This window comes from Jaculus jaculus, chromosome 13 (assembly GCF_020740685.1).
Source record: "Jaculus jaculus isolate mJacJac1 chromosome 13, mJacJac1.mat.Y.cur, whole genome shotgun sequence".
In the NCBI taxonomy this organism is placed as follows: Eukaryota; Metazoa; Chordata; class Mammalia; order Rodentia; family Dipodidae; genus Jaculus; species Jaculus jaculus.
In genome coordinates this window covers 48,917,030-48,930,516 of record NC_059114.1, presented here as the reverse complement: position 1 = coordinate 48,930,516, position 13,487 = coordinate 48,917,030, and the positions used below count along the sequence as shown (strand labels likewise).

Here is a 13,487-nt window from a genome sequence, read left to right as displayed (position 1 = left end):
TAGTGAATGAATTCCAGGTCAGCCTGGACTAGAGTGAGACCTGACCTTGAAAAACCAAAACAAGAAAGAAAGAAAGCCCTATTAGATAAATTCCTCTATTTTGCAATGTAGAAAACCAAAGTTCAGAGAAATCAAGTTCATTCATGAGCATAACCCAGCTTGCTTTTAAGTGGTGGAGCCAAACTTTTAACCTAGCTCTCATGAAAAGACATCTGTCTACAGTCCTCTACTGCCATCCTGAACTGTTCCTCCTCTGAAAGTATGTGTGTGTTTACACATGCAAAACATCTTTTCTCAACCTCAGCCCTTGGGTCAGATCATTCTGTTACATTGTACTACGGTACACAGCATTCCCTGGTCTCCCCCAACATTCCCATGCTCTTTTGGTTAAAACCAAATGTCTCTAAGATAGTCAAATGTACTGATGGGGACAAATTACCCCTGCCAAGTACTGGTTTATGGGGATGATGCATTCTTTATATAGTACCCTCTACTTGTATATAATAGCCTCTACCTTTTAAATGAAGCTAATAATGATCCAAAGCCACTGAGTGCTTTTTCTTATTTCTCATGTGCTTCTAAGTTAATTCTTAGAGCTTATTGTCAAAGTAGTTAATGCTTGCCAGTCACTTTTTTTGTTTGTTTGTTTGTTTGTTTTTTGAGATAGGGTCTCACTCTGGTCCAGGCTGGAATTCACTATGTAGTCTCAGGGTGGCCTCGAACTCTGGGCAGTCCTCCTACCTCTGCTTCCCAAGTGCTGGAATTAAAGGCCCAGCTACCAGTCACTTTTTAAAAAGAAAACGACTACACATCTTGGCTTTGTCACTTGCTATGTGATCATGGCATTTTCCTTTTTACAGCAAAATATTTTTTACATGACAAGGGAAAAATCATATAATTTTAAATGTAATTATAATCTAAAAATTGTTGCTGAGAATTAGTAAATTATAATTGTTATATCATGCTTTCTATTATAGATTTAAAGTAGCAAAATACAATTGTACAACTTGATAAAAAAGTTTTTGGAGAGTGTATATATGGCAGAATTAGTTGGTTTTCATTAGTCAGTGGATTACAGACAACTGATTCAGACAAATAGCAATATAAGTATGTAGAACCTATGTTATTTAGCATTGTACAATATCATTGCTGTCATTTATTCACATAAGCAAACTGTGGATATTATTATGAAATAGCATTCATTTCATCCAGAAAAGGGCTTTTGTTTTGCTTTGTTTTTATTTTCATTTTTAATGAGTAAAATAAATAATCCCATTCATCACTTCATTAGTTTTGACTTTTGGATATTAAAGTCATAATTTTGTTTCTAAACTCATTTGGCCCACAGGTGGAAATGGTGTATTCATTGTTGTCAATGCTTGGTACTCATGATAAGGATGATATGTCACGAACTTTGCTAGCTATGTCTAGCTCCCAAGACAGCTGTATATCCATGCGACAGTCTGGATGTCTTCCTCTCCTCATCCAGCTTTTACATGGCAATGACAAAGACTCTGTATTGTTGGGAAATTCCCGGGGCAGTAAAGAGGCTCGGGCCAGGGCCAGTGCAGCACTCCACAACATCATTCACTCACAGCCTGATGACAAGAGAGGCAGGCGTGAAATCCGAGTCCTTCATCTTTTGGAACAGATACGAGCTTACTGTGAAACCTGTTGGGAGTGGCAGGAAGCCCATGAACAAGGCATGGACCAGGACAAAAATCCAAGTATGTTCCCTGTAGTGTACATCACAATGCATGTTTCAAAAGAAATGTAAAAGTTAGATTATAAAACTTTTTTAGATTAATGTGTTTCCTTTATGAATAGAGGAGGAAATTCCTATTAGGTATCTATGCTAGTAAAATATCTTTGAGGCTTGTATCTATATTTCCCTAGAAAAATGGAGCAAAGGAAAATGTCCTGTACACTACTCTGCAACCAAAAAAGGACCAACAAATCAAATAGGAGGGTGATCTGGCTACAATATGTCACTATGTTTATAACCAGGATTGCTTGGCTTATCAGGTTGGCTGGGCAAGTGTTCTCCTCTTCCTCTCTCATTGTTCAATGTGCTTCCCTTCTGAAGCTAAATACTGAGTCAAAAATGTCCTTTCCCAATAGGAGGACCTTTTTTTTAAGAGAGAGAGAAAGAAAATTGGCATGCCAGGGCCTCTACCACTGAAGTCGAACTCCAGACACTTGTGTCACCTAGTGCGCATGTGCGACTTTGCACTTACATTACCTTTGTGTGTCTGGCTTACTGGGATCTGGAGAGGACCAACATGGGTCCTTAGGCTTCACAGGCAAACGCCTTAACTGCTAAGCCATCTGTCCAGCCAGGAGGATCTTTTTTTAGTCAAGGTTATACAGATAGCTGTTACCCTGCTAAAAGCTCCAGTCAAACTCTCAAAACAGCAAATCAAAAGCAATTTATCGCTAGGCATGGTGGCACACACCTTCAATCCCAGCACTCGGGAGGCAGAAGTAGGTGGATTGTCATGAGTTTGAGGACACCCTGAGACTACGTAGTGAATTCCAGGTCAGCCTGGGCTAGAGTGAGACCCTACCTAGAAAAAACACAAAAAGCAATTTATAGAGCTAAAACTTGCTGGGTATGGAGGCTCACCTCTAGAATCCCTACTCTTAGAAAGTAGAGGCTGGAAGACCAAGAGTTGAAGGTTGTCCTCAACTCCATGGAACTCTTGGTAATTAAAGAATGTGAGTGATTAGGTTTAGATAGGTTCCTCAAGCTATTGGTGACCAAGCCATTATCTTTAAATTAGTGTATCCATACTCAGTGAACACTTGGTAAATTGTTTTGATCCTCACAACAATCTTGTGAAGTAACAAAAAGAAGGTATTAGCATCTCCTTAGCTCCAGCTAAAATATTAGTATATGAGCTGGATATGGTGGCACACATCCTTAATTTTTAAGTACTTGGGAGGCAGACATAGGAGGATCACTGTGAGTTAGAGGCCAGCCTGGGACTACAAAGTAAGTTTCAGCTCAAGTGAGGCTAGAGTGAGACCTTACCTTGAAACACAAAACAAAAAACCTAGTGTATGGGTTTCCAGTTTAGAAAATTACATAGTTGCCTGACATGGTGATACAGGCCTTTAATCCAAGCACTTGTGAGGCAGAGGTAAGAGAAGAATAACCATGAGTCTGAGGCCACTCCGAGACTACATAGTGAATTCCAGGTCAGCCTGGGCTAGAGCAAGACCCTACCTCAAAAAAAGATTATAAAGCTGTGTAACAAACTTTCTTCCAAGCTTAAGTATGAAGATAGTTTCAGATCTAAAAGTTTTAAGAATAAGAAAAAGGCAGATATGATTTTTTTGTATTTACTTGGGAGACCAAGGGATGAGAACTAATAGTACACTTTATTTGCAGAAATTTGTTTTTCTGGATTATTTCATTTGGCTATCTACAATTATGAAATGACTCATACTATTACTTCTGAAAAATACTTTTAAAAATTTAAGGGACCTTAGGAGATGGCTCAGCTGGTAACAGCACTTGCTGCACAAACAGAATACCTGAGTTTATCCCCAGCACCCACATAAAATCCAAGGTATGGCCGTTCATACCGTTAACCCCAGTGCTGAGCTGGGGAGGAGACCAGAAGGTTACTGTGGCTAGCTGGTCAGCCAGTCAAACCAAAAAATGGCACAAGCTCTAGGTTCGATGAGAGACTATCTCAAGGAAATGACATATATATCTGCATGCACATGTGTACACACAAACACAGGCACATGAAACAAAGTATACAAAAAAATAATTTTAAAACATTGTAGGTCTAGGGAAATGGCTCCATTGATACACTGAACAAGCATAACGACTGGAGTTTGGATCCCTAGTGCCACAGAAAAGCCAGACATGGCAGCAAGGACCTGTAACCCCAGCCCTGGGGAAGTGAAGTCAGGATCTATGTGGCTTGCTAGCCAGCTAATATAGCCTTATCAGTAAATTTTAGGTTCACTAAGAGACTCTGTCTCAAAAAAGATAAAAGTGGAGACCAATTGAGCAAGAAACTCAATACCAGCCTATGGCCTCCACATGCACATACACACATGCACATGCAAAGAAAAACATATTGTATGTTAAGCAATGACTTTTTCAGTGTTTGTTTTGGTTTTATTTGCAAGCAGAGAGAAAGAGAATGGGCACACCAGGGCCTCTTGACACTGCAAAAGAACTCCAGACATGCACCACTTTGGGAGTCTGGCTTTATGTGGGTCCTGAGGAATCAAACCCAGCCTATCAAGCTTTGCAAGCAAGTGCCTTTAACCACTGAGCCATGTCCTCAGCCCTTCAAATACTGACTTCTGAAACCTTGTAGTATTAAATGTGTAGTCACATTTTATGAACACCTGATTCCTTTAAATGTTTTACTGTTTAGTATATTTATATTGTAAACTAGATACTACAGACATAAAAATAATTTACAATGGAATTATAAGCAAAGTCTGACAGCTTTATACCAAAATTTTATCTATTCATATAGTCACTATTCTTTAAAAGTATGAGATATGTGAGTTGCAACATAAACTTAGAAAGGATTTAATTTTACAGGCTTGGTTAGAAGCAGACAAGTGGTAAACATTTTCATGGAACCAGGAAAGGTCTTTTGTACAACTTCTGTTCCATGTTGGTAGTATTTATTCATCCATTCAGCAAATATTTGTTGATCTACTAACCTCCTATATATTAGGGACATATTAATGACCCTGCTTTTAAAGTAACAGAGTGTTATGGCTTAGGTAATTTTATCTTTTAGTGCCAGCTCCTGTTGAACATCAGATCTGTCCTGCTGTGTGTGTTCTGATGAAACTTTCATTTGATGAAGAGCATAGACATGCAATGAATGAACTCGGTAAGATGAAAATGTTTCTTAATGCCATAAACTAATAACTGGGGAATGTTTAAATCATGATAGAAATTGATTATTGCTATAAATGGATATTGATGAATTGAAATACAAGGTCACTAACTTTTGTCTAGCTGCTTCCTTCTTAGAGCAAAACCAAAACTACCCTGGTTTCCATGGCAGAAAGGGTTCAGCATCACAGAAACTGCTACCCTGCGATAAACTAACTTGGATTTTCAAAATTAGCCAAGCATTGAGAAAATTACCAAATGGACCACTCCTGACCCTGTTGCTAAGGTAGATCCTATGTGACAGGTGATGGAGAGAGCTGTTTGGGTTGTTTTGAAATATAGGGCCTACTTCATTTTCCTTGAAATTTATCAGTCACTTTAGATGAGCTCTAGGAGGAATTACTATTAAGATTTAATTTATCATTGTGATTTTTCTACTGGATTTTCATCATGATGTTTTTGAAACTAGTTATATAGAAGAATATAAGTTAGAAATGTTTCATTAATTTTGCAAGTTAACCCTTTAGGTACATATAATCACATCTGAAACCATATATGGCATGCACTTATGCATCCCACTTTTTATGTTAAGGTTTTTCTTTGATTTCTACTCTATAAATTGCATCATGCTGAGCTGACTCATGTGAACTAGATTTCTCTAGTCGTGCCACAAGCAAAAGCCATACAGTTGAATTTCCATCTTAATGGAGCTGTTCCCTTACCTTTTGTGATGTTTATGTTACATTACATCCCATTGCCCACTTTGTATTCCTACCACTTGTATCATTATCATTCATCATTTATCTTAAATGTAGTAAAGTTATCAACTCTTAAGCACAGAGAAGCTGCTCAGCAAAAAGTGAGTGTTGTCTCCTGCACTGTGGGAGTCATCACTTCGGGGGGATCTGAACTTTGAGATTTCAGGCCTGTCCCCCAGCTATGCTTTTCTTCCCACAGGCCCACACAGTTCTCTTTCCAGCATCCTGTGACATTAATTAATCTCAGTTAATCTATGGGTTTTCTCCCATTTCAATACAATCTCAGCATTTGCAAAATAGTAACAGTAATTAATAATAATGATAAACTAATGACAATTATAAAAATAGGATAAAACTAATAAATAGGAAAGCAGTTTTAAGATATTATAAAGGTTTTTCTATAAATGTCATATGTTCCAATGGGGTATAGTCTAGGACTGACACATTAACTATATGGATTTCAAAATAAAATCTAGACTCAGTATTTGTTCCTCTTCTTCTTCAGGTAGGAAGGCTACCCGGGGCATTTCATCACAGGAGCTAGGGCGGGGGCTTTCAGGTGAGGAGCAGGATGGGGCCTCTGGGGGTGTGACTGCTGGGGACATAGCCACAGGCCTTGCCTTCCTCTCACTCCTAGCCTCCGAATTTTCACTGGGGCAGAAGGAGGATTTAGTTCATGAGTTGAGGGATGGGGGATAGCATAAGATAGCACAGGTATCTGGCAGTGAGGAATAAGGAATACATGAGTCCCAATTAGAAAGGGAAACTCTTAAGCCCAATCTGCTAGGACTGTCATGTATACGGATGTGAATACCTGCAACTATCAGGGTCATTTAAGTTTGTACCTATTAGTATTGGAAGTTTTAGATATAATACCAGTGTTAAATGTTTATGAGTTCCCAAATGTGCCTCAAGCATTTTGCTAGGCACTAGAACTCTCAAATGATTAAGACTTGGTCTTGGCTTGATTTATTTGCAAGTAGTATTTTACAAAATTTTTAGATCATGACAATCACCAGAGGCACCAGTTAAGACATATAGATTCTCTGGTCCTGTGACAAACAGTATTCCAAGGGGAGGGACCTAGAAATAATACTTAATTAGCAGCCTAAGTGATGCTTATGATCAGGAAATTTTGTAGAACATCGATCTTCAGAATACTGATGTGTGTCCCCTAATAGGGATTTTTAGAATAGGTATTTCAAGCTTATGGTGACATATGTAAACCTTATAAAATAAAATTTATGTACTTTTTAAAAATTAAATATAATCTCTCCCTATCTTTTCTTAACTATGAGTCTAAATTAAGGATTCCAATAATGTCACCTGAAGCATTTTGTCCTGCATTTTCTCTAAGGTTATGAGATACTGTTTCTGAAATACTCTGTTTTCTAACATAGACACCGAGAAAAATATAGAAGGGCATAATCAACATCTTCACATTGAAATGTGATTTTTCTGGGACAATTTTTTATTCTTTCAACCATAAATTTCATTTTTCAGTGAATTCATTTATAGTTTTAAATTGTGAATTGTATTCATTGTCTCGAAATTCACTTGCCTGAAATTATAAAGGGCTCCCTATCTTATCTGATACTCCAAATTTTATTAAATCTTTTTAGCATTAGCCTTAATCTTCATATATCCTTCACTAGTCTTTGCTTTTGAAATCAAATCCTAAAATTAGTGCTTGATACAAGAGTACTAACAATTTAATGCTTTCTTGGGACTTTCTTTGGATGCATTTTATCTTTCTTAAGAAAATATTCCAGCTATCATTATGCTAGACAGCATTTTAGATACAACAAAGTGTAGTTTGTTTCAACAGTGTTGCTCTCCTTCATAGTTCTGAACGTTTTGGGCATTTCTTGAGTGTCCTGAACTCATGTCAGGTCTACAGCGCCTCCCCTGTCAGTGTTCGCTGTCAGAATCCTCTCACGCTATTGCTTCTCCTTCATTCAAGTTTAAAACCTTGGCTTTCCTTGAAGCTTACCTTAAGCTTTTTCTCTGTCCCTTTGCAGTATCATCCACTCCTAGGCTTCAGTTACCTTATCAGGGTCAGTATTCAGTTAGTGTTTTTCAAATTTACATCTCAATCCAAGTTCTATTTCCTACGCATGTTTTACTGGGGATTGAATCTGGAGTCTCATACATGCTAAGCAAGAACTCTACCACTGAACTCCATCCTGACCCTGAGGACACATTTTGACACTGCCTACCTGCCATCTTTCTTTAGATGGTATTTAGACTCTTCCAGTTCACCAGTTACTAACTGAATTTGTTACCTCCTCCAAGTCACTGTCATAGTCCAGGGTTCCTTTTGTCATACTAATCAACCAGTTGCTCAAACAAAAATCTTAAGAAGTCATTCATGAGTCCATCCTTATCGCTCTGCATTTTGTAACTGAGTACTTTAATTCCACTTCTTAAAGATGTCTCAGATTGATGTTCTTCTTGTCCCAAGTGCAAGACACCATTGTCTCTCTGGTCCTGAGTATTTTGTCCTACTTCTTTCCCTGTTTCTAGTCATAACACATTCTGCCCATTTTACCCATAGCCTATTTGAGGTACGCACCTAGTGATTCTTAACTCTGCCTAAAATCCTTCATATGGCACACACAGTCTATGTGGTCTGTATCTACCCAATTCTGTAGTCTTGTAGCTCTCTCCTTGATTTAATTTCAGACCCAAGGGTCCTCACACGTGCTGTTTTCTCTTCCCTGAAGTAATTATTTCTCATCATTGCCTTGCCGTTGTTAGATATGCACTTCTCTTTCAGTTTCACTTGCTATTTCTTCAGCCTTATGGGGGCCACCTGAGGTCTAGGTTAAATCCACTTGTTAACCTTGTGTTTGACACAATTTATCACATTTAAATCGGTTCAAATGTCTAGTTTATAAGAACCATAAGGATTTGGTTCACTAGCTATAATTTTTCATTACCAGAGATGGATAGAGGAAAATCTTCCTAAGTATGGCTTGGGTTCTCTCTATGCAAATTAATTTTTGCTCATCTGTGCTTGAAACTGTCATTTCTATTGGTTATAAAGGTTTTCGTGAATCTTCCTATAAATATCTTCACCTGAAATTCTTGCCTCAGGATAGAACTTTGTTTTACAAACTTAGAAGTTCTTTGATGTGCTGATCCTTTCAGATAATTCATAATTAATATTAATATACTGGTTCTCTTTCAGGCTAATGACCTGTTTAGACTTACACTACCCATCTTGTTAATGTATGAGCCATTTCTCTATGTTCCAAGTCTTGTGATAACTAATGTTGATAATGAATTTAATAACTTTATATGCATTCTTACTCTCTTAATTCACTTCCTCACCATTTTACTTCACTGCTTCACTTTGTTTAACCCCTTCCTTTGTTGTCTTTCCATTTCCTTTCCTTTTGTCTTCCTCCTTACCTTCCTAGTGTTGACCACTGTGAGCATTGTTGAGCATGTCACATGGGAAGAATTAGGGGAAGGAAAACACTGAATCCTGGTATAGTTGATATTTGACACTATCATCTTTAAAGGAACTATAGAATTTAGTAACTGGGACAGATAATTCTCTTATGAAAAAAAAAATGTTTGCTTAAGTAAGTTTCCTTTTTTAGCTTTATTCCTAAGACTAAGTATGTGGCACATAAAATATTAAAGTAATTAGTCCATACATAGTGTGTGAGAATGAAGAGTATTTACAAAGCCCTTAGAAAAGTAAGTTACTTTTAGATTAAGGGAGACCTAGAGTTTAAATACAAAGCTTTCATTGTTGGCAAGGTGTAGTGTATATGCAGTAAATAGAAAATAATACTCGTTCAGTTAAGCAAGAGGCTGGAGGGTGGAGAAACTGGCAGGACATGGAATTGTTGGCAGTTGTACTTTACAAATATATTACACAAATTCCTTTACAACTTTTTTTGTGACTTGTAGTTCTAAAAGCAAATTTAAACTATATTCTCATTCTTTGGGATTTTTCTCCTAATATTTAAGTTAGTAACCTGATATCAGTTTGTTTAATTTTAGATTATTACCATTTTCCTCTTGCCTTTTGTAAATTAGGAGGACTACAGGCCATTGCAGAATTATTGCAAGTGGACTGTGAGATGTATGGGCTTACTAATGATCACTACAGTATTACTTTAAGACGATATGCTGGAATGGCTTTAACAAACTTGACCTTTGGAGATGTAGCCAACAAGGTATGTCTTTTAAAAAGTTAACTTCTTAAAATAGCCTAGTGTGTGTCAGTTTACTTTCATGCATACTACTTTTAAAATTTACTTTTTACTGATCTTACCCACTGCATGTCATTACTCATGTGGTTGTCTTATCCCTAAACAAAGGGAAAAGTGTGTTTACAGATTGACTTCCCAATAATAAATAAGTAAGTAAAAACCACCACTGTTCTTGGGGATGAGAATAAATCTGAAAATGCTAATGACAGACAAGTATTCACATGTACTGATTCTATCCAGATTAAAAACCTATACTCTAGGTCTGGGGGATAGTTGGCAAAGTGCTTGCCTCTCATGCATGAGAACCTGACTTCAGTCCCCAGCAGCCACGTTAAATAGAGGGGGAAAGACATTATTCTACAAGTCTTGGCTTATCGTTATTATTCTGTTTGGCTTTTCCAGTTTGGTAAGGCATCTCTCTTTCATTTAGATAATCTATTTCAGATCTTTTACAGGTGAAATATCAGTTATAATTAAAATGAAAACTAAGATTTTCATTTAAAATGAAACTAAAATATATTTATATTTTTTATATATTTATATTTAAAATTTATTTATATATTTTAGTTATATATATATATATATATATATATTTAAACTCAAACAGCAAATAAAGTGGCTTCAGGACTGATGACGCTCTGTTCCGTATCTGTCGTTACAGGCTACCTTATGCTCTATGAAAGGCTGCATGAGAGCACTTGTGGCCCAACTAAAATCGGAAAGCGAAGACTTACAGCAGGTACTACTTGCGGTTGCAGATGTTTTACTTGGATATAAGAGGTTATTGTACTGATTTATATTAAGCCATGGTGTAGTGTGTAGGACCTCATATTTAAATATAGTTCCAGTCTCTCTCCCTTCTTCCAGCAAGTCGTATGGAGGTGGAAGCTCGGGTGATTTTCCCATAACCCACCACCATGGCCAAGGAAGGCATTGTTACTGGAGGTGTAGTGGACATTAATACTGGTTTACAAGAGGTGCTGACGAGCACCGTCATCCCACATGGTCTAGCACATGGAACTTGTGAAGCTGCTAGAGCCCGTCGTTGTGTGCTTGCTTCCCAGTGTGATGAGCCAGTGTGTGTGAGGGTAGTGGAGGCCTTTTGTGCTGAATCCAAATCAACCTAACTAAGGCTGGTGACAGAATGAAACTAGGGGAATGGCTAAGCCTCTGGTCAGGAGGCGAACCCCATAAAGTGGTTCATTGCAGGTATGTAATTGTTAAGGAGTATGGCAAAGAATCTCAAGCCAAGGATGTCTCGAGACAAGGACAAGAAATGAACAAATTGAAAATAATTGGCTCAAAAAGTAAAGAATGGTTCCATTAACACTAGAACAAAGGGCAATATATTAGAGTAATTCATTTTGGCACCGTAGTTGCAACTCATAGGAATTTGTTTATTATTGGCAGAATATTCCTTTTGTTGTTGTTGTTGTTGTTTTGTTTTGTTTTTCAAGGTAGGGTCTTGCTCTAGCCCAGGCTGACCTGGAATTCATGTAATCTAAGGGTGGCCTCAATCTCACGGCAATTCTCCTACCTGTGCCTCCCAAGTGCTGGAATTAAAGGCGTGTACCACCACAACCAGCAGTATTCCTATTTTTATTATAATCACTGATTATACAACTCAATAGGTTGTACTGTGACATTCATATATGCATATGCCATGCTTGATCATATAAGTGGAACATTCCTAACCCAAAATCTAAAATCTGAAACTTTGGCATGCCAACATGACACCACACATTGAAAATTTTGTCCCATGAAACTGTTTCATGCATAAAGTTCAATATTTTATCAAGTCACATTTATTCATACACACACATATGTAACCTTTTGGTTATGTACAATACTTTATGTACATAGACTTGGCTTTCATACTCAGAATTATTTCGTTATGCATATACAAATACTCAAAGAGAAAATTTGAAGCCCAAAATGCTTGTGTTTCCAAGCATTCAGATAAAGTTTAATCAACCTGAATAGATTTCTACTCTTACTTTTAGAGTTAGGAGCAAAAAGGCAGCTAGCATGAATCATTTTATATAAAAATTATCCTAAAGTTGGTTTATTTTCAGGTTATTGCAAGTGTCTTGAGGAATTTGTCTTGGCGAGCAGACGTAAATAGCAAAAAGACATTGCGGGAAGTTGGAAGTGTTAAAGCATTGATGGAATGTGCTTTGGAAGTTAAAAAGGTAACAAAATATTCAGTAATTCCTATTCAGCATTTTTTTTCACTGCCTTCTCCAGCCAGGAGTTCTCCTAATGTCTGACCTACTCATCTCAACAGCTTACTGTTTTACTGCAAACTCTGAAGTGTGAAGGGGGTAGGGGGTTTAGACAGTGTCTCAGTCAGCTTCTCAGCTCAGCACTAGAAATATTTTGAACCATATAATTCTTTATGTTAGGGCTGGCCTGTGCATTGTAGGATGTTCAGCGACATTCCTAACCTTTGCCACTAGCTATGAGTACACGCCCCCACCCCCAGAAGTGACAATTAAAAATGTTTCCAGCTGTATGTTTTCTGGAAGGGAAAAGGGACAAAATCATTCCCGGTTTGACATCATTGGTGTGTCAACCATTGAGCTCTCCAAATCTCAGTACCCCAAAGTCCTCGAATATTGATGGTCAAATTAGCAAGAAGTAATCAGATTCAGAGGTGAGGAATTTTCCAAATAATAATTTATTTATAGAAGAAAATACCTCCAGTTGGGTTATCTATTTTAGAAACTAAACTAATTTAAAAAAAAAAAGGGAAAGTTAAATTTTGAGAGTAATCAATCAAGTCATCTTAACCAGTCTGGACTTCTTTCCACTCAGCCAGTCCAAGACCCATAGTGGCTGGAAATAAAACTCAGTGGTAAAGCACTTGCTATGGCATATGCAAGGTCTTGATTTTAATTCCACGTACTAGGGAGGAGGCAAAGTTTTTTATTTTTTATTATTTGTTTGGTTGGGGTTTTTTTTTTAATGCAATTTATTTATTTCAGAGAGAAAGAGGCAGAAAGAGAGAATGGGAACACCAGGGCCTCCAGTCACTGCAGACAAACTCCAGATGATGCGCCCCTTGTGCATCTGGCTTACGTGGGTCCTGGGGAATCAAACTGCAATCTTTAGGCTTCCCAGGCAAACTCCTTAACCACTAAAGTCATTTCCCCAGCCCTGTTTGGTTGTGTGTTTTTTGTTTTTGTTTTTGTTTTCTTTTTCTTTTATAAACTAAGTGGTCTTATACCTTAGAAATTTATTAGAAAAATATTTAACTAAATTTCCATTTATAAAGATAGTTTTCAAATTTATAGAGTGTGCATAAAGATAACTCTAAACTACTGAATGGACTGGGCCTGGTGCCACCTGCCTTTAATCCCAGAAGCTGGAAGGCAGAGGTAGGAGTATCACTGTGAGTTCGAGGTTAGTTCAAGCTAGAGTAAGACCCTACCTCTGAAAACAAACAAACAAACAAAAAAAGCTGGGTATAGTGGCCCACGTCTTTAATCCCAGCACTCTGGAGGCAGAGGTAGGAAGATCACCATGAGTTCAAGGTCAGCCTGGACTAGGGCAAGACCAACCTCAAAAAAAACAAAAACAAAAGAACTACTGAATGGACAGAAGATTAATACC

General features: G+C 37.5%; 1 protein-coding gene and 1 pseudogene across 9 annotated transcripts in view; both read left to right on the top strand.

Annotated features, from left to right (window-relative positions):
- Apc (APC regulator of WNT signaling pathway) overlaps positions 1-13,487 on the top strand; it is a 141,936-nt gene that overhangs the window by 114,168 nt on the left and 14,281 nt on the right. For 4 of the 9 annotated variants that reach the window (XM_045132430.1, XM_045132435.1, XM_045132431.1 and 1 more), the window contains 6 exons: positions 1,349-1,727; positions 4,782-4,877; positions 6,146-6,199; positions 9,697-9,836; positions 10,534-10,611; positions 11,948-12,064. In XM_045132430.1, coding sequence (XP_044988365.1) covers positions 1,349-1,727; positions 4,782-4,877; positions 6,146-6,199; positions 9,697-9,836; positions 10,534-10,611; positions 11,948-12,064 — 864 coding nt within the window. The remainder of the gene's footprint in view (positions 1-1,348; positions 1,728-4,781; positions 4,878-6,145; positions 6,200-9,696; positions 9,837-10,533; positions 10,612-11,947; positions 12,065-13,487) is intronic. The other 5 variants (XM_045132433.1, XM_045132434.1, XM_045132438.1 and 2 more) reach the window with 3 other exon arrangements.
- LOC123454175 lies at positions 10,790-11,199 on the top strand (annotated as a pseudogene).